This window comes from Rattus norvegicus, chromosome 19 (genome assembly GCF_021556685.1).
Source record: "Rattus norvegicus strain SHRSP/BbbUtx chromosome 19, alternate assembly SHRSP_T2T, whole genome shotgun sequence".
NCBI lineage: Eukaryota > Metazoa > Chordata > Mammalia > Rodentia > Muridae > Rattus > Rattus norvegicus.
The window spans coordinates 67205289-67225679 of record NC_141552.1 but is presented as its reverse complement, the minus strand read 5'-3'; the positions used below and the strand labels follow the sequence as shown (position 1 = coordinate 67225679).

Below are 20391 nucleotides of genomic sequence, written 5' to 3'. Positions count from 1 at the left end.
TGACGTCACATGAGCGCTTCCAGTTCCGACCCGGCCCTGCCTCTCGGCGCCGAGCTTTGGCGTCATCGCCACGCGCCTTCCTTCCCCATTTGTTGAGCGCCCTGTCTTTACATCATCTCTAGGCGCCTTCCCGCCCCTCTGGTGTTCAAGCACCCGGCGCGCGAGGTCCTCGCTTTTAGCCCGCGAGTGCAGCTTCCTCCACACTCTGCAGATATGTTTCCAGGCGTCTCCTCTCCGCGAACCCCGGGACCAGGGACCCGACGGGGTCCGCTAGTCGGAATCGGGCCCTCGACCACGCCTAGAGCGAGCAGGAGGGGCCTGTCTCTGGGATCTGCGGTTAGCTCGCCTGTGCTGTTCTCGCCGGTAGGCCGGCGCAGCTCAGTGAGCTCTAGGTAAGTGCGGGTTCGGTGACCAGCAGGCTCAGCTCCAAAACGGGCAGATGGAACCAGGCAGCAGGGTAAGTTGCCGCAGAGTTGGAAAGTACTCCTGGTCATCCTTGCATATTATTGACGCTGTTTAACGGTGGCCCTCGTTTTGCAGGTCAGTTGCGGGCAGCTGTTTAAAGTTGTGGTTTGAAACTGTGGCATTTGACATCAGTAACTCATTTGGTCTGGTCTGATCTTTTTATGATCTAGTGTAGAAGTGCAGCCCGGAACTCGGTCCTGCCCACTCTTGGACAGGCCATGCTATGTACCCTAGTCTGACTTTGCTCAGTCCTCTTTTCAGCTACTGACATTTCAAGCATGCAGGAGCTTGTCTGGCTACCATAATTTTATTTAACAGTTCCACCTTTATGTCAGGATCTCAGCATCCTTACCATAGTCTCAGGATTCGTTATACAGATCTGACTCATGGTAAGAACCTACAAACCCTGACAAAAATGTTTTCTCGGTGCCTAACAAATGCTATTACTACGTACTAGTCGACAATTAAAGGACTTTGGGCCACAAAATGTGACGTTGTGACTAGGTTATATAAAATCACTTTTTACGAGAGACAGACAGTGTGTGTGTGCTTCACTAAAGCCGCAGGTGTGCTGCCCAATCACATGTCTAGTAGAATCGTTTCCCTCCTCCATGTTATTAATACAAAAATTCAGAATCAGGTTACCTTTGTTCGAGAGGATTTCTTCTGTTCTTTCAAAAGTGAATTTCTGGGATGGAAAGATGGCTCTGGGGTTAAGAGCAAGGAACTGAGTTCTCTTTCCAGCTCCCATGTTAGATGGCTGACATCCATCTGTAATTCCAGCTACAAGACAGTTCCAATGCTCTGGCTTCTAGGCACCTGTTCTTGGGTGTGCGATCTCTCATCTCTCTCTCTCTCTCTCTCTCTCTCTCGGGTGTGCGATCTCTCATCTCTCTCTCTCTCTCTCACACACACACACACACACACACACACACACTTTAAGTGAATTTCTTCTGCATGAGAACAGGGAATACTGAGTCTGACTGAGACTTATGGTGAAAATGTAGGACTCTGCAAGTCTTGTGATAATTCAGAGAGTAACTGTGATGCTGAGTGGGCACAAGGAACCCTTTATTTGCTTGTGTTTTTTTGAGACAGGGTTCTATGTAGACCAGTCTAACTTCAAACATCACAGAGATCTGCCTGTGATCTCTGTGCCTGGCTTTGACTTTCATTGTTTGAGAAGAATCCTTCACAGCACTGACCTCAGAGGCAGAGGTGTGCACACTCCAAATTACTGAACTCATATGGTTCAGGCATGGTGGCTAGTTTTTTTTGTTTTTTGTTTTTTGTTTTTTTTTGTTTTTTTTTTTTTTTTTTTTTTTGTGGACACAAACTAGAATCATCTGAGTAGAGGGGAGTTCAATTGAGAACCCCCCAACCCCCACCCTAGAGATGGCTCAGTGGTTAAGAGCAGAGCACTGGCTGCTCTTCCAGAGGTACTGAGTTCAATTCCCAGCAACTGCATGATGGCTCACAACTGTCTGTAATGGGATCTGATGCCTTCTCTGGTGTGTTAGCAACAGCTTACTCGTGTACATAAAATAAATAAATCTTTAAAGAAAGAAAATGTCCCCACATGCTTGCCTTTGGGGATGATTTTCTTTATTGGTGATTGATATAGAAGGGCCTGACCCACTGAGCAGTGCCATCCATTGGCAAGTAGCCCTGGAGTATATAAGGAAGCAAACTGAGCAAACCAGGAAAGACCATTCCTCCATGGCCCTGCCTCAGTTCCTGCTTTGGGCGACTTCCTGCCGTGACATCCCTCAGTGATGGGCAGTGACCTGGAAATATGAAATAAATTCCTTCCTCCTCAAGTTGCTTTGCTCATGGTCTGTATCACAGCAATGGGAAGCAAAATAAGACAGTTCCGTGAGTTCTACTGTACAGTACAGTCAGGCTGGTGTCTTTCACCGTTACACCTCATTAGAGGTAGACAGTTCCGTGAGTTCTACTGTACAGTACAGTCAGGCTGGTGTCTTTCACCGTTACACCTCATCAGAGGTAGCTGGAATAGGTGTGTAAAGGCAAGGATAATGGGGAATTTTTGGTGACAGGTGATCCAACATGGTCTCTTTCTTTAGAGGAACGCCTACTCGGATATTCCCCTACCACTCCATATCAGAGTCTGTGAACTATGACGTGAGAGTGTTTGGATCATCGCTCCCTGTTAAGATCATGGAAGCCCTGGCGATGGCTGAGGGTAGGTGTTGTCTTTTCATTTGTCCCCATATTGGTCAATAACCAGGTCACATGTGATAACACTTTGGCTTTGTCTGGTAGAGAAGTAGGCAGCCTGCTGAGTTCTCCTCATCCCTAAGACACTGGTCTGTGAAGCTGAGTGAATCTTTCTAACACAGTTACACCAGTGATTCTAAGAACGATGTGTGTACTTCAGTCCCTTATATCCCCAACTTTTGAGTTGATTAGATATAGGGAATTTAGCTATAGAATCATCCAAAGTGCAGTACCTTGCGTTGTTAGATTAAATAGTGTTTTAGAGTCAAGTTCTGCCTCCAGTTCTGGGTTCTGAGTGCTGTGTAGTGTCCCATAAGTCATGTGACAGGCCTATGGGGTTTCGTGTCCTACAAGTCATGTGGTAGACTCATTGGGTTGTTATTAAGTCAGTATTGGGTTATTATCATATCTTTAAAGCCTCTGCTGGCATAAAGATGATGCAAGAGTTGGGAGGCGTCAATCACAGGGAAAGAAGAGAGAAACAGGGAAGGGCAGACCAAGATGCCATCATGTCAGCCCAAGTCGCTTCATTAACAGGTCTACTGGACCTTTGCATTTTTCTAGAACGATGTTTGGCAAACTACAGGTTGTGACTGAAATGGCTTCGGTGGTCATGACAAGCATTGAAGGGAGACAAAGTTTTAGAATGCATCTTAGCATTTTTTAAAAACTGTATTTTATGTATGTGAGTATACATGTGCCTGTCTTCAGACACACCAGAAGAGGGCATCAATCCCATTACAGATGGTTGTGAGCCACCATGTGGGCACTGGGAATTGAACTCAGGACCTCTGGAAGAGCAGTCAGTGCTCTTAACCACTGAGCCATCTCTCAGCATTTTAACTTAAAACTTTTATATTTGTGTGTGTCACATCACTCAAGGTCTGTTCAGTCCCAGCATGTTGGGGTCAGAGGGCAGCTCTCAGATCATGAAGCCTGAGCTGTGGGCACTTACCCACTGAGTAGCCGAGGATAAAATGTCCTGTTGTAAAGGACCGTTTACTGTCCCTCAGCTTAGCCACCCTGGCTGCCAGTCCTTAGGCTTTTGGTATGGTGATGCTCACACTGCTACTCTCTGCCCTGTGTCCTCCTCCACCTGCCTTCCCCCACTTCATTCTCTTTTTGTCACCCTGAAATGTTTAATTCTTACTGAGTTTAAATCTCTGACCATACTTCTGGGTCATGCCATGTCTGTGTTTAAACAGTACGTAGCCTCCCTCTAGGGATTCAGGAGGGAATCCCAAGAAGTTGAGAGCTACAGACAAGAGCAGTGTAGACTTGAAGAACTTGTCTACATTGCAGGTCTGACCACATCTAATGTTGGGTCAGACCTGCATGGGGTGGGGGCTGAACACTCCTGCACAGGGGCTCCAGGTCAGCAGAAAGTCCTGCACAGCTCGGGCATGTTTACACAGTTAGCATGTTCCTTTCCAGTGCTGTGTGCTTTGCACTGCCACCTTGTCTAAAAGCAAAGAGCAAAGCTCAAATAAGATTCTCAAGGCTGTGAACACATTTATGAAGGCTCACCCCCACTCCCTAGACACAGTGGTAAATTGACTTACTTTTTCCCATAGTAAACAATGCTCTTGTGTTTCCTTATGATGAAATGATTTACCATATCTTTAAGGAGCTCTATTTGAACATTATATTCTTTTGGAGGAATGTGGTAATTTCTTTGAAAATAGTTGTTAATAAGAGGGTTATTGTTTGGTTTATCAAATTATAAGTGATTCTTACAGAAGTAAAATTGTCTCTGGTTTTTGAGGGTTAGACCCGACTGACTTCAAACTCAAAAGAGATCCACCTGCCTCTACGTCCAGAGTGCTGGAATTAAAGGCATGTGCTACCATGCCTAGCTAAGATTCTTTATAATAGGGCTGGAGAGATGGCTCAGTGGTTAACTGCACTGACTCCTTTTCCAGAAGTCCTGAGTTCAATTCCCAGCAACCACATGGTGGCTCACAACCATCTGTAATGGGATCTGATGCCCTCTTCTGTATGTGAAGATAGTGACAGTGTACTCATATATATAAAATAAATCTTAAAAAAAATTAAGAAAAAAATATTCTTTGTAACAAAAATTAAAGAGTATTAAACATATACTCTAATAATTTTTGCCTTTGGATATATTTCTAACAGTAATTATCAGAACTAAATAACTCATTTTTGATAGATTAATCTTAAATATTTGGAAGTTATGTGACTTGCATTTTTAAATTAATTTTAATAATATATTATGATAATTGCCTCTGTGTATGCCTAAGTATATATGTGTACCATGTGTGATTATGAACCTGTGGGTGTCAGAAGGGTCGATTGGCTCCTCTAGAACTAGAGTTATAGGTGGCTGTATGTCACTGTGTAGATGCTGGTACTAGAACTGGAGTCATAGGTGGCTGTGTGTCACTGTGTAGATGCTGGTACTAGAACTGGAGTCATAGGTGGCTGTGTGTCACTGTGTAGATGCTGGTACTAGAACTGGAGTCATAGGTGGCTGTGTGTCACTGTGTAGATGCTGGTAACCAAACCCTGGTCCTCTGCAGGAGCCGTAATGCAGCTTCCTGTCTTGGTGACTAATGTGGTAAAAAGATGTTGCTATAAGGAGATGAAACGACTTTTTCGTGGTCTGGATATGGGGTGAACTGTGTGCCTTATCCCCTCAGCTGACGACCAGCTCTCTGTCCACGTCGATGAAGGTGGGTGGGCCTGCCTAGTATGCAAAGAGAAGCTCCTCGTTTGGAAGATTGCTATGTCCCCTGTGACTAAGGTAATAGCCCTTCAGATACCCAGTCGGGAAAGGGATCCCAGCTGGCTCTTTATTTGCACCTTTATTCTTTGAAGTTTATGAGGACAGCCAGTCAGTCTGTGCAAGCATTGAGAATTCAGGATATGGGAGCTTGTGAGATGGCTTAGTGGTGAAGAGTTCTAGAGGTTCTGAGTTTAATTCCCAACAACTACGCAGTGGCTCACCATCTGTAAGGGGATCTGATGTCCTCTTCTGGCCTGTGAGTGTACGTGCAGCAGAGCAGGCATACAGTGAGAAGGGAGGGAGGAAGGAAGGAAGGAAGGAAGGAAGGAAGGAAGGAAGGAAGGAAGGAAGGATAGAAGAAAGAAAGAAAATTAAAGAAAACCACCAGATTTTTAAGTAAATAAAAAAGCAGGATAATTAAATACTGAATGTACATCTATAGTGTGTTGCAAAATCTTCTCTTTTAATATTTTATTTTTATTGATATCTTTAGTTTTTTTTTTTTTTTTTTCCTTCTCCAAAGACCCATTGATTACAGGTCAAAAGAAATGAACATGCACTTGAGACACTACTGTCTCTGAGCTCTGGGCTATTGTTGTAGAAAATTTTGATTCCAGTCCAGGGTTTCTACCCTGCCTTTGGCCATTGAGTTCCTGGATAAAAGACACACAACCTTTATATTTAGAACAAGCCTTAATCAGCACGAGAGCTGGGCAGATGTCTGCCCTCCGTGGTATTAAAAATCTATTTTCCTATTGATAACACCAAGTTATAATTTATTGCACTTCATCTGGCCTGCTCTGAACTCCAGTTGGTGGCCCTCAGGGCCACGTTTCCGTGAGCTCACCTAGCCATGGTGGCGTCTCCTCTCATTTATCCTTTCACACTGTTCTCTGATGCTACAAGCTGCTCAGTGCTCTCTTCCTTGCAGTTGAGGTTCTTCTGAAGGATCAGCTCTGTCTGTTAACTGAGTGCTTTCTACGTTTTAGTGAAAGCCCAGCACCACGTTTGAGAGGGTGCTTTCAACCTTGGAGACCTTGGTGTAATTTCTCTATGGCTATAATAGTTTTACAAGTCAAATAAATTATTACCTCAGCTAGCAAAGTTTTGCTGGAAACCTGGCCACTTCCCCTAGCCCAGTGGTTCTCAACCTGTGGGTCATGACCCTATAGGGGTCTCATATCAGATATTTACATTATGATTTTTTTTTAAAGATTTATCTATTTATTATATATAAGTACACTGTAGCTGTCTTCAGACACACCAGAAGAGGGCATCAGATCTCTTTACAGATGGTTGTAAGCCACCATGTGGTTGCTGGGAATTGAACTCATGACCTCTGGAAGAGCAGTCGGGTGCTCTTAACCACTGAGCCATCTCTCCAGTCCCTACATTATGATTTCTAACAACAGCAAAATCGCAGTTTTGAAGTAGCAATGAAATAAGTTCATGGTTGGGGGTCACTGCAACATGAGGAACTGCCTTAAAGGATCACAGCATTAGGAAGGCTGAGAACCACTTGTACAATAGAACCTTTGGCCTGGCACAAGCACAGGCTAGTTCATATAGAAGTCCAGTTTAGTATCCCTGGCTTTGTTGTTGGTCAGAAAGAGCTGAGAATAGAAAGGCTATTGTGGGATAGTGTTCAGGATGGACTCATGGAGTCTGCAGAGGATCAGAGGAGCCTGCATGAACACCCTGGCTGGAATGTAAAGGGTTTGCTCTCTGTGTTTGCCTTGCAGTTGTCTGTTTGCAAAGACCTCCAGCTGCCCCCTAGCGATTTCCACTGGAGTGCTGATTTGGTGGCACTGTCTTATGCTGCAACCTCAGGTGAAGTACATTCTGTTCAGGTATGTGCGTAAAGATGATGAAGGGGCTTTCGAGGTGGCTCAGTGGTTAAGAGCCTGTGTGGCTCATGCACAGGGGATAAGCTCAGTGCTCAGCACCCACTTTGGGTGATTCATGGTTGCTGGTAACTCCAGTTCTAGGGGACCCAACAATCCTTTCTGACCTCTGTAGACCCCTGCAAGCGGTGAGCATACAGACAAGCAGGCGTGCGTGCACACACATATTTTTAAAAAACATTCTGGAAAAGGTGATCGAGAGGCTGGTGTGGAGGTGCACACTTTTAATCCCACCCCTGGGAGGCAGAGTCAGGTGGCTGTAGGAGGACAGAGCCAGCCTGGTCTCTGTCAAACTCCAGTGAGCTCAAACTAGACAAGGTGAGGCCTTGTCTCAAACAAACAATACTCTTTGTAAAATGAGAATATGAAACAGCAAGGTACAGACTGAGGACATACTCATAAATCCAATTTAAAGACAGAGATAACCCAGAGGTTAAGAGCACTTGTTGCTCCTGCAGAGGAACCCAGTTTAATTCCCAGCAGCCATATGGTGGCTCACAACTATCTGTAACTCCAGTTCCAGGAATCAGATGCATTCTTATTTCAGCAGGCACCAAACACACACACACACACACACACACACACACAAACACAAACACACAACACTCATACACATAAAATACCCAAGTCAAAGAAAAAGGAGAAAGAAAAAAGATCAGAGTCTTCAGTAGACACAACTGTACCAGAGAGTAAGCTCGGCACATAAGCCCGTGAGGAGCTGCTTGGCATCGACAGCCACTGGAGCGGTGCAGACAGACAGCACGGGGGAGCAGTACAGACAGCTATAGAATGGCTGCTGAGACTCCGGTGCACACTCCTACTCTTGCTTCCCAGTTTCATTCCCTCCCCCACCAGCCCCCCTTTTGAGTCAGGGTCTCTCTGGGTAGCCCTGGCTGTCCTGGGTGCAGCCCTGGCTGTCCTGGGTGCAGTCCTGGCTGTCCTGGACTCACTCTGTAGACCAGGCTGGCCTCCCACTCACAGAGATCACCTGCTCTGCTCCCAGGGCTGGGGTCTGTAACCTAGCTTTAGTCTCCCGTCTCCCTGCTCCCTCTCCCCACTTAGCCCCTCCCACCCTCAGATCACATGTGTTTATTGCCAACCTCATTGCTCACAATACCGATTTTTTTTCTCCTTATTTGTTTCCTGGCCTCTGTGCACACTCTCTGCCACATAAATAAAAATAGGTAAGAAAAGCTAATATGTGAGAGCAAACAAAATGTCTTTCTAAGCCTAGATATCTCAGTTAATAGAAGATTTCTAACTATCTATCTACCTGCAAACCTTATAGTTTTGTTTGAGAAATGGAAACGTAACACAAAGGTCACTTGTCTTACAGCAGTTTTATTTGCAGCTCTGGAGCTGGGAGTGACCTGTGGGTCCTTTCTTAGGTAAACCTCAGGGAAAACAGGTGGAGAAGCAGATTGCAGTTTAGTCTGTTTGTTCTCTGGTGTTCTCAAAGTGCAGAGATGGAAACTGGGTCCAGATAAAACAGGGAAGCGCGGCCGCCAGGGTCACATAAGGAGTGGGTGATAGACCTGCCGTGTGTCCTTACGATGGGCACTCACACCGTCTGCACACGGGAGACTCACGTGCCTGACCAGAGGAGACGGGCAGTTTTGCTGTTGCTTGGTCTGTTAAGGATTTTGATGGGCATGGTGTACACAGCTGTAATCCTAATCCTTGAGATGCAGAGACAGGCAGCTCTCTGAGAGTTCAGGGCTAGCCAGGACTACACAGTGAGACCGTCTCTAAAATAAACAATTCTATAAAATAATAAAATTAAACATTAATTCTTGTTTTCATCAGTGTCTTAGGCACCTGCTTGTAAAGCCTTCTTGTATTGTTGCTGATGACTGTGGTTTTATTTCAAGGCTGTTTCTGTCATGGTTGCTACCAAAGAGGGGTCCATCCGCTACTGGCCCAGCCTTGCCAGGGAAGACACCTACTCAGACACCTCTGTGGATTTGGGAGGCGAGAAGGTGTGCAGGTTCCTGACAGCAGTGCAGGTGCGTATGGGGAGAACTGCAGTGTGGACTAGTAGGAAGGTCTGAAGCTGGAAATGTGGGTTCTGAACTGCTGTGGGGACCTGGGAGGCATTAGAGACAGGCAAGGAAAGAAGGTGGTGAGGGCCTGATGTGAACTAGAGCAAGGAGGCTACTCATTGGGCAGTGTGTATCGGCTCATTCCACGTAAGCACTCTACAAAGGCGATCTTAGACAGGCTTGCACAAGCCGGGCCTGGTGGTGCACACTTCTAATCCAAGCACTCAGGAGGCAGAGGATAGCCTGGGCTACATGTAGAAGCCCTGTCTACCAGAGAGAGAGACAGACACAGAGACTCTGAAGCTAATTCTCCTAGACACTGGGATAATACTTGCTGAAATCTACAGTTATGGAAGAAATCTGACGTTGCCCTAACAGGCACCGGTCCTTGATTCTATCCCTAGAACCACTTAAACCAGATGTGATGGCTCATACCCTGTGATCCCAGCATTCAGGAGGATGGGGAATTTTGGGTCATCCTTGGCTACATAGTGAGTTCAAGGCCAGCTTGGAATGCATGAGGCTGCCTCAAAAAACAAACAAATAAAAAAACCCAAATCTGACATTTGTTGAACATACCAGTAGTAAACCCTTCATTTAAAACTCAGATTTAAAAAGCTGTAAGGGCATTTTTGTGTATTAGTTAACGAAAGGACTTGGTATTTATTCACAGGGAGGAAGTTTCATCCTGTCCTCTGTGGGAAGCCAGTTGGTTCGATTGATTCCTGAGGGCTCAGGGAAGATTCACCAGCATGTCCTGCCCCAGGGCCAAGGCATGCTCTCGGGGATTGGCCGGAGGGTTTCTTCCCTTTTTGGGATTCTGTCCCCTACTAGTGACCTCATGGTAAGTTTACAAAGAACTCCTTTACACTAAGTTGAAAGTTTCCCTTGACAGTGGTCTTGCCATCATATGAATGTAAGCTGCCGTGTTTCTCTTCTTTCACTCTTATGTGTCTGAGTGTTGGCCTGTGTATGTATTTCTGGATGCCACATGGTCGTCTGGTGCCTGCAAGAAGCCAGAAGAGAGCATCAACTCTTCTGAAACTGGAGTTACAGATGGTCGTGAGCTGCCATGAGGGTGCTAGGAACTCAACTCCAGTCCTCTTGAAGAGCGAGAAGTCTCTCCAGCCTTATTGTGAAAGTGTTAAAGTTGAATTTGGCTTGTGCTCTGTTAACATTCCTGTTCACAGGCAGGGACGGCTTCACTGTTGCCCTGTCTTGCCCTATAACAGGAGAATGGAGACAATGGGGTTTTAAACTAAAAAGCATGTGTACATAACTTAAAACCATGTACATAGCTTAACATCTATTTGGTACCAAGGAGTCTACTCATAGGAACAACAGCAATGCCTGATAAGTGTCCTCCTCCCTACCGGATTCCATTCAAGTTCTTGTTTCAGAAGCCATAAGCAAACGTCTCCAGACTTACTAAGTTTATAGACTTCACTTTCAAGACTCTGCTGTGGCTTCTTTAAAGAGTTCTTACATATGCTTCCAATTTAATAAGACACCGATTCTCTCAGGACGCTGAGGATTGTTTAACTTTCCCATCTCCCGACTCTGCTTTCCAATTCTGCTCTTCCCAGGCCTCCTCTTTGGAGAGCTGGCCTTGCTTTCAGGGCCTGCTTCTTCCTACAGAGCCCGGAACAAGAATTATAGTCAGAAACCTATAAAGCACACGAAGTTGGAGTCTGTCTTAGCATGTCCCCCTTCTCTGCACAGCTGGCCAGTGTTCTGTGGGACAGAGGAAATTCAAGTTTCTACACCCTGACGAGTTCAAACATCAGCAAATGGGAACTGGATGATTCTTCAGAGAAGCAGGTTTACAGTTGGGATATGCACAGAGCCCTGAAGGAGAGCATCACCGATGCTATTTGGGTGAGGAGCAGTGGGGCCCACTTGTGGTTTACTCAGCACTTAGGGTGTGTGACGCATCGCTCCTTTGTCTTTTGTTTTCTTGAGACAGGGACTCACCTTATGCAGCCCAGCCTGGTTGTGGCTCTTTAAGCCCTCCTGCCTCGGCTTCCCAGGTGCTGGGACTGTAGGCGAGCTTCACCACAGCCCGCCCATCTGCCTCATTTATTTGAGCACATTTCCATGTAATAAGTGGATAGCCATTAAATACATATACGTGGGAGTGCCTGTAATGTAAGACAGTCTTGTGCAGCTCGGGCTGGCCTCAAACTCACTATGTAGTTGATCCTCCTGCATCTGCCACCTTTCAGTAGGAATATAAGCATGTGCCACCATACCCAGCTGACCTAGTGTTTTTTTAAAGTCGGGGTTTCACTCTACAGCCCGGCCTTTCCTGAAACTCTCTGTAGACAAGGCTGTCTTCAGTCTTACAGAGATCTGCCTGTCTCTGCCTCCTGGGTGTTGGGATTAAAGGTGTGCACCTGGCTAGTTTTCAAATGTTCATTGCTCATGGAAGCAACGCTTTGCCAGGCCAGGCATACAGTGATTGGAAAAAAAGGCACAGTAACTACTGGGAGCTTACACTTCGGTATTTCCATTTAGGGGTCTGAAAGTAACTATGAAGCTATTAAAGAAGGGGTCAGCATTCAGTATTTGGATTTGAAACAAAACTGGTAAGTACCTCACTTGAAACAGGCAGGCGACCTGCTGCCTGCTGTGCCAGAGTTCGTATGGTTACTGTGCCTCTGAGAGGTCCGTTCCTTAGGTAGTGGTGTTGGTCCATGTGGGAAATAAAAACATTCCTCAGCTGTAAATAGTGTGTCCGTGCCCCGGTGAGACTTACATCTTCAATCTGTCTTGATTCAATCTTAAGGTGATGCTAACACCCCCTCCTTTCTGTTGCCAAGGGAGTCCTGAACAGTGCTCTCTGCTCTCTATGGAGACATGGGGTTCTTGTCACTGTCAGTGGAGGAGCTCTGTGTCCCACAGTCTGTGACTGAGCTGATATAATGAGGCTGTGTCCTCCATTGCGAGCTAGACGCACATGGTTATGCTTGCCCTGAGTTTCCTCTTAGCAGTTTTCAGGAAGGATTTGGCAGATCAGTTTGTGGTCTCAGCACTCAGGCAACCTGAGGCAGGATTACGGTTCCTGACCAGCCTGAGCTATATACAAAACTCTGTCAAAAATAAACCAAGGTGAAGACTTTTTTGTTTTCTGTTTTTGAGACAGGGTCTCACTATGCAGCCTTGGCTGTCCTAGAACTCTGTAGACCAGGCTGGCCTCAGACGCAGAGCTGCCTGCCTCTGCCTCCAGAGTGTTGGCATTAAAGGTGTGTGCCACCACCATACCTGGACAGTTGAAGATTTCATGGGTTTCAGAGTCGTGATGACTGTATCCTGGTGTTGGTGTAGCACAACCATTGTCCTTGTTTCTCAGAAGGGTGTTGCAGTTGCCATGGTGAGGTGTGGTTATCTCCCTAGCACTGGTGAGTCTGTTGACTTGTTTCTCGGCAAGATCTGAAAACCCCATAAAAAGCTACCCAGGAGGTAAAAATGACAGCATTTTCTTAGTTTCTACTAAAGACATACTTGTTCTCATTTAACTTTACCCGGCTTTTGGAAACTTAGGGTGTAGGTTATTGTGTGCTTGCCATGGCCTTTTCTCTGTTTTTTTTTTTTTCCTTCGGAGCTGGGGACCAAACCCAGGGCCTTGAGCTTGCTAGGCAAGCACTCTACCACTGAGCTAAATCCCCAACCCCTCCATGGCCTTTTCAGGTTGAAAATGAGGATGAAAGCTGCTTCAGAGTTGCTGCCCTGAGACTCTGCCTCTGGGTCATGGTGTCGGGCTATGACAAAGTAAGAGCTGGGGACTCTTGTTCCTTGTCTCAGTCACTGTTCCCTCTCAGGTTCCTGAGCTCCCTGATGGGAGTGCACGGGCTTCTTGTGTGAGAATGCTATGTTCCTGTTACCATTTGACCTTTCACAGTCCTTCCATAGCTACAGTCTGGGCTGACATGCTTAGCGAGCTACAGTTGGAGCGTGTAACTGGCCTGGAGCTCACAGAGACCTGCCTGTCTTTACTTCCCAAGTGGGGTTTTTGTAGAAGGTTTTGTTTTGTTTTGTTTTTTAAGATTTATAGCCTCGCCCCGGTTGCCTCTGAAGATGCTGTGAGAAGGCCAGCTAACTTAACCTGACTGCAAATATGTTTGGTAGTTCCTTTTATATTTTCATAAACTTACTTTTTCAGATAGAGAATTAGCTTCGTTTGTTCTTCGGTGTCTTATTTCACTCCACACTGTACATCACTACAGATTTTTTTCACTTTATAGCACATGTTTTAAGTTGAAAAGAAATGGGAAAATAGCAATTTGGGATACTTGCTATTGTAAACCAAATAAACAGTAGGGTAAATTACATGAAAGTGTCAGTTTCAACATCTAATAATATGTGAAGGGTTTTTTTTTTTAAATGTAAAGTAAAATTTTCTAACTTAAATGCAAAAAAAAAGAAAAAGATTTATAGCCTCTCTCTTTCTTTCTCTCTGTATCTTTCTCCCACCCTCTCTATGTGTGTCTATACACATGCACACGTACACCTGTAGAGCCCAGAAAACATCATATGCTTTGGAGCTGGAGTTTGATGCTTCTGAGCCTCCTGATGTGGGTTCTGGGAACTGATCTCAGGCCTTTGAGGAGTAGCAATGCTCTTAGCAGTTGGTGAGCAGTCTCTAGCACTATGGGTAACAAAGTTGTCAGGGAATCCTAGCCCTAGGACCACTTCTTAAAGACCCTGTTATGTAGATAACGCTCCAGTCTTGGTAGCATGGTGATACACTCTTTAGTGACCCTTCTTACAACCCTGACCTTGGGATGGCCCACTGTGTCATCTGAATGGTACAGAGAGGATATGCCCTCGGCCTTCTCCTCTGACCTTGCTGTAACATCAGCGTGATGACAGTGAGCTGCAATTTAGAGCTGCAAGTCCCGAATTTTTCTCCTCTGAGTGGCAGTGGGAGGATTAGGGGAAGGGCTGTCACCTGAGCCCTCATTAACTTGCTTAGGAGTGGCTGCCCGCAGAAGGTGCTTGCTACCTTGGAAGAATTTGCATTAGGGGATATTTAACATTTTTGTTGGGCAACAGTATAAAGAATAGTACATAAGTTTTAACAAGCAAAATAAGCTTTTTTATAAACAGCGGCTTGGATTTCTGTAATTGATGATTAAACAGTTTTTCTCTCAACATAGGTAAGTTGTGAAGAGTGCTCAGTCGCCTCACTCTTCGAGTGCTTTAGTGAGCGCAGCAGGCTCGGGTTCCATGCTCAGTCAGCCTCACTCTTCGAGTGCTTTAGTGAGCGCAGCAGGCTCGGGTTCCATGCTCAGTCAGCCTCACTCTTCGAGTGCTTTAGTGAGCGCAGCAGGCTCGGGTTCCATGCTCAGTCAGCCTCACTCTTCGAGTGCTTTAGTGAGCGCAGCAGGCTCGGGTTCCATGCTCAGTCAGCCTCACTCTTCGAGTGCTTTAGTGAGCGCAGCAGGCTCGGGTTCCATGCTCAGTCAGCCTCACTCTTCGAGTGCTTTAGTGAGCGCAGCAGGCTCGGGTTCCATGCTCAGTCAGCCTCACTCGAGTGCTTTAGTGAGCGCAGCAGGCTCGGGTTCCATGCTCAGTCAGCCTCACTCTTCGAGTGCTTTAGTGAGCGCAGCAGGCTCGGGTTCCATGCTCAGTCAGCCTCACTCTTCGAGTGCTTTAGTGAGCGCAGCAGGCTCGGGTTCCAAGCTCAGTCAGCCTCACTCTTCGAGTGCTTTAGTGAGCGCAGCAGGCTCGGGTTCCATGCTCAGTCAGCCTCACTCTTCGAGTGCTTTAGTGAGCGCAGCAGGCTCGGGTTCCATGCTCAGTCAGCCTCACTCTTCGAGTGCTTTAGTGAGCGCAGCAGGCTCGGGTTCCATGCTCAGTCAGCCTCACTCTTCGAGTGCTTTAGTGAGCGCAGCAGGCTCGGGTTCCATGCTCAGTCAGCCTCACTCTTCGAGTGCTTTAGTGAGCGCAGCAGGCTCGGGTTCCATGCTCAGTCAGCCTCACTCTTCGAGTGCTTTAGTGAGCGCAGCAGGCTCGGGTTCCATGCTCAGTCAGCCTCACTCTTCGAGTGCTTTAGTGAGCGCAGCAGGCTCGGGTTCCATGCTCAGTCAGCCTCACTCGAGTGCTTTAGTGAGCGCAGCAGGCTCGGGTTCCATGCTCAGTCAGCCTCACTCTTCGAGTGCTTTAGTGAGCGCAGCAGGCTCGGGTTCCATGCTCAGTCAGCCTCACTCTTCGAGTGCTTTAGTGAGCGCAGCAGGCTCGGGTTCCAAGCTCAGTCAGCCTCACTCTTCGAGTGCTTTAGTGAGCGCAGCAGGCTCGGGTTCCATGCTCAGTCAGCCTCACTCTTCGAGTGCTTTAGTGAGCGCAGCAGGCTCGGGTTCCATGCTCAGTCAGCCTCACTCTTCGAGTGCTTTAGTGAGCGCAGCAGGCTCGGGTTCCATGCTCAGTCAGCCTCACTCTTCGAGTGCTTTAGTGAGCGCAGCAGGCTCGGGTTCCATGCTCAGTCAGCCTCACTCTTCGAGTGCTTTAGTGAGCGCAGCAGGCTCGGGTTCCATGCTCAGTCAGCCTCACTCGAGTGCTTTAGTGAGCGCAGCAGGCTCGGGTTCCATGCTCAGTCAGCCTCACTCGAGTGCTTTAGTGAGCGCAGCAGGCTCGGGTTCCATGCTCAGTCAGCCTCACTCGAGTGCTTTAGTGAGCGCAGCAGGCTCGGGTTCCAAGCATAGGTGCTGTTCCACGGCATTAGATACCTTGACCTGAGGAATGGACTCAAGTTTTAAGTCAGGCTGAGGCTGGTTGTCCTATAATTCACACATCGTGATACTGAGTCATCTCCGTATGCGTTTCTGAGGTTTTGGGTTATTTGCTTGCTTGTTTGTTTGAGACAGGCCCAGGCTGGCCTTGCACTCCAGGTCCTTCTGTCTGTTAGCCCCAAGTCACAGGTGTGTGCCACCATCCGTGCGCTTGATTTTAGTTCTGTGAGTCTCCCTAAGGACGCACAGTAGTCATTAACCACAGCTGTGGCAGCAGAGCTGGCCGTGTTGCTTGGTGCTACAGCGCCATCTACAGGCACGAGGCAGAGACTGAGCTGTGTCGGTGATGGGGAGAGAGACCCCCTCCCTCCAGAATCCTCTGTGCCCCTGACAGTTAGGGATCCCTTCTTCAAAGTTCCCTCCTTTTCAGAATGGTGTATAAGTGGACTCGTGCTGAGTGATTCAGCTTTGACATGGTGGATTTAAAATTGGTTCAGACATTACTTTGTTTCCGTTCCTAAGTAGTATTCAGGAGAATATATGTAGACATGCCAGGATTTCTCTGCTCCGTAGTTGAAGTCATTGGGTTGCTCTCAAGTTGGCTACTGCAGTAAAGCCACTGTAAACATTTGCACTGAGGTAATTGTGAGAATGTTTTTTTCCTTCCCTTAGGTATTCAAATATTTAGATTCAGGGCTCTAGTTTATATGGTGACTGTGTGTGCGTATAATTTTGTAAAAATCTGGCATTACTGTTTAGAGAGAAGCCTGCAGGATGTTTGGCGTTTGCCTTTGGACCTCTGTGAATTTCAGAATGGTCAGGGCTATCTAGTGAAACCCTGCCTTAAAACAACAACACACACAGAAGCCCCCTTTCTCTTCCCACCCCCCTTTTCTAGTGATGGGCTCCTGATTTTGGCAGCAGCATGGCACCTGGGAGACAGCCCCTGTCTTGTCTATTACTCTGTGATCACAGTGGAGGACAACGGTAACCAGATGTCAGATGCAGTCACCGTTGAAGTGACTCAGTATAACCCACCTTTCCAGGTAAGTCAGGTTACAAGGAGACCACAGCACACCGGGGTCCTGTACAACCATTGGTGTCTTTGAGGTTTGCTTGCAAGATTTGGAAATTTGTAGATATTATTGCTGTTCATTGTCTACCTCACTCGGGCCCAGTCTGAACTAAAGGAAGATGATACCGACGGTGGCCCACAGCCAGACCTTGGTGCTTGGCTGTAGCTTGTTATTGAGTGGAGAGGAAGTGTGATGGGGAGCGCATGTGAAATATTTGGATTCAGTTGGGGGTGGGTGTTGATTTGATTTGAGACAGGATGACTGTCGTCTAGTCTGACTACATAGTCCAGACATTTCTGTCTCTTGTCTTCAAGTTGTTGTTCTAGGTATGTGCCATGGTGTCTTCCCGGGGTTCAGTCTTGAGACCTTTATGTTATAAACCAATTCCATGTGCCTAGGGGATGACTGCTTTGTGTACCCCACAGAATAAAGCACCAGAAGACAGTAGCACGAGTGTTGAGTATTTAGACAGGTTAAACACGTCCTCTCATCACTGACATCATTTACCTGATGCAGCATCCGTCCTCCTGCGCCGTTATTAGGGACAGAGCTTCACTGTGTAGCTCTGGCTCATCCTGGGACTTGGGGTGCTGCCTGCCTCTGCCCCTCACGTGCTGGTGTTAAAGGTGTCACCCTGCCTGGCCCTCATCTGCTTGTTTTGGGGTACCTGCCTGTGAGGGCAGCGCTTGCAGAGGGCAGAGGCATTGTGTGTGCCTCTGGAGCCAGTCACAGCTGATTGTGAGCCGGCCAGAGCAGTGCGGGGACCGACATGGTCCTCTCCAGAGCATCGACCACAGAGCCCTTGCTTCAGCTACTAAATCTTTGTTCTTAATATACTTGCTTATCTGAGTCCCATACGAAAAGCTGTTATCTTTTATTCCTAACAGGAGTAAACCTTCTCCTGTGTTTCAGTTCAGTATTGCTGGAAATCATAGCTCAGTACCATTTTAATTTTTCACCAAGTGCTGGAAGATATAAAGAAAACAGCTTGAGAATGAAGTATGTCCTACCGTCTCACTTTAAGGAAATATTTCCTATATTAGTTTAGGAAACTAGAGACAATGATGAGGAGCATTTGCTGCTCTTGCAGAGGACCCAAGTTTGGTTCCCAGCAGCCATGTTAGGTGGCTGTGAGCCACCTGTCCTCCAGCCAGAGTTGGGGTTCTAAAGCATGTAGCCCCCCTGTGGTCCTGCATCTGTCCACATATCCACATACAGGTGCCACATACACACACATTAAAAAGACTTCCTTAGCGATGGTGACTGTAGTCCTAGTTTTGTGTCTAGTGAGTTTGTACTTATGTTTATTCCTCTGATTTCATGTGGGAACAGATAAACTCAATGGTCTTGGACGTGAGAGCTTGTTTGGTGGCCTCAGGCCTGAACATGTTTGGTAACACAAGACCCAGCTTGGTGTAGTGGTACATGCTCCTCAGGAAGTACACGCCTTTCTAGGGACGGCCGATCCCAGTGAGTTTAAGGTCAGCCAAGCAGCCAGGGACACGGAGCAAAACTGTCTTCAAAAAAGAGGACAGAACCAAAGTGGGCTTTTTCTGCATCTGTCAGTATAAAAATAAATAAAAGCTTTTAATTTCTCATTTGCTGCAAACTTTGAGTTATAATATTTTTGGTTAGTTGGTTGGCTTTTCAAGCCAGGGTTTCTCTGTGTAGCCCTGGCTGTCCTGGAACTCACTCTGTAGACCAGGCTGACCTCACACTGAGATCCTCTTGTCTCTACCTCCCGAGTGCTGGGATTAAAGGTGTTTAGTCCTGCTACCACACTTGACTTATCTTAATTTCATAAAAGAGTATTAAAATTTGCTAATTACAATTCAACAAATGATTTTTGTAAGACAAGTATTTTAGTTTATTTGCCCTTGTAGCAAAATATCTGAGGCTGGGTAATTTATAGCTATCGGAAGTCCTGCCGGTTGGAGCTCCAGCACCTTCTCGTTGCTGCACTCACTGAAGGCGAGCAGGCTTACCAGGCAGGGCCCCTCAGACTCCATGTTAACATGGTTAGCAGCTCAGCACCTGAACTCCAGAGGAACACAAGCATCCAGGCAGTGGCCGTGATTACGAACCTCCCGTCCTGTTTGCGAGTCATCTTGTGTAGTATATAACTTTCACAGGGTAATCAGTGAATGAGAATTTAACATCAGTGTGGAATGCTGTCATGTAAACATGGCTGCGAAAATCACACGGATATTTTGTCTTCATTCTTACTATCTATAATTCTAATTTACCTCCAGTCTGAAGACCTGGTTGCATGTCGATTGATGGTGCCAGACTTCCCAAGCCAGATGACCTACCTCTACATGGAGAGCGCTGTCTTTGTATGCTCCACAGGAACTGGGAAGGTTTCGCTTCCTCAGGAGAAGATTGTCTTCGATACACAAGGTACTGTAGATGACAAGATGGTTCTTTCTTCATTGATTTGATTTTGCCTTTGTCAGAATTCAGTTAATTGCATGCATCTGGTGTCTTCCTGGACTCTCGTTCTGCTTTCAAATGTGTCTACTCATTCCCCAGTACTATACAACTTTCAATAAGGAATTGTTTTAAATAAAGATTTATTTATTTATTTATTTATTAATATGAGTACACTGCCACTGTCTTCAGACACACCAGAAGAGAGCATCCTATCCCATTACAGATGGTTGTGAGCCACCATGTGGTTGCTGGGAATTGAACTCAGGACCTCCGGAAGAGCAGTCAGTGCTCTTAACCACTGAGCCATCTCTCCAATAAATAATTCTTTGGTAAACTCATTAGCCATTCTTGGTTATTTCTCTTCTTTTACTGTACATTTTGCTTCTGATTTGCCAGTTAGAAACGTTAGTACTGTTTGCAGCAGCTGAGTTCACGGCCATGCTGAATGCCCAAGCTGGGCAGAATTCCCCAACTGTTATCTTTACAGGCAAAAGTAGTTTAAAGGGTTTTTTTTTTTTTTTTTTTTTTTTTTCTTCAAAAGAGACTGAGGAGGAAGACCTAGCACTGGGAGAAGTGAGTGCTCGTCTTGGTGTGAGAGACTTGCTCTGAGTCTTCACTCTGATTAGTCCAGCCCTGGCGGGAAGACCCCTGGGAGCCACCCACAGTGCAGAGCAGACAGACAGATGCTGACGGGTGGGGCATCCTCCCACAACTGCTGCAGAGGGCGGGCTGGGCAGGCAGGGCCATGGC

The 20391-nt window shown here is 46.6% G+C and overlaps 1 protein-coding gene across 1 annotated transcript in view; it reads left to right on the top strand.

The window, feature by feature from the left end:
* Positions 1-111: 111 nt before the first annotated feature.
* Nup133 (nucleoporin 133) overlaps positions 112-20391 on the top strand; it is a 49107-nt gene continuing 28827 nt past the window's right edge. Inside the window, 10 exon segments of the mRNA NM_001400955.1 lie at positions 112-392; positions 2553-2671; positions 5370-5473; positions 7198-7305; positions 9231-9365; positions 10075-10245; positions 11124-11279; positions 11919-11989; positions 17031-17178; positions 19461-19608. Of these exon segments, the coding sequence (NP_001387884.1) occupies positions 214-392; positions 2553-2671; positions 5370-5473; positions 7198-7305; positions 9231-9365; positions 10075-10245; positions 11124-11279; positions 11919-11989; positions 17031-17178; positions 19461-19608 (1339 nt within the window). The 5' untranslated portion in view covers positions 112-213.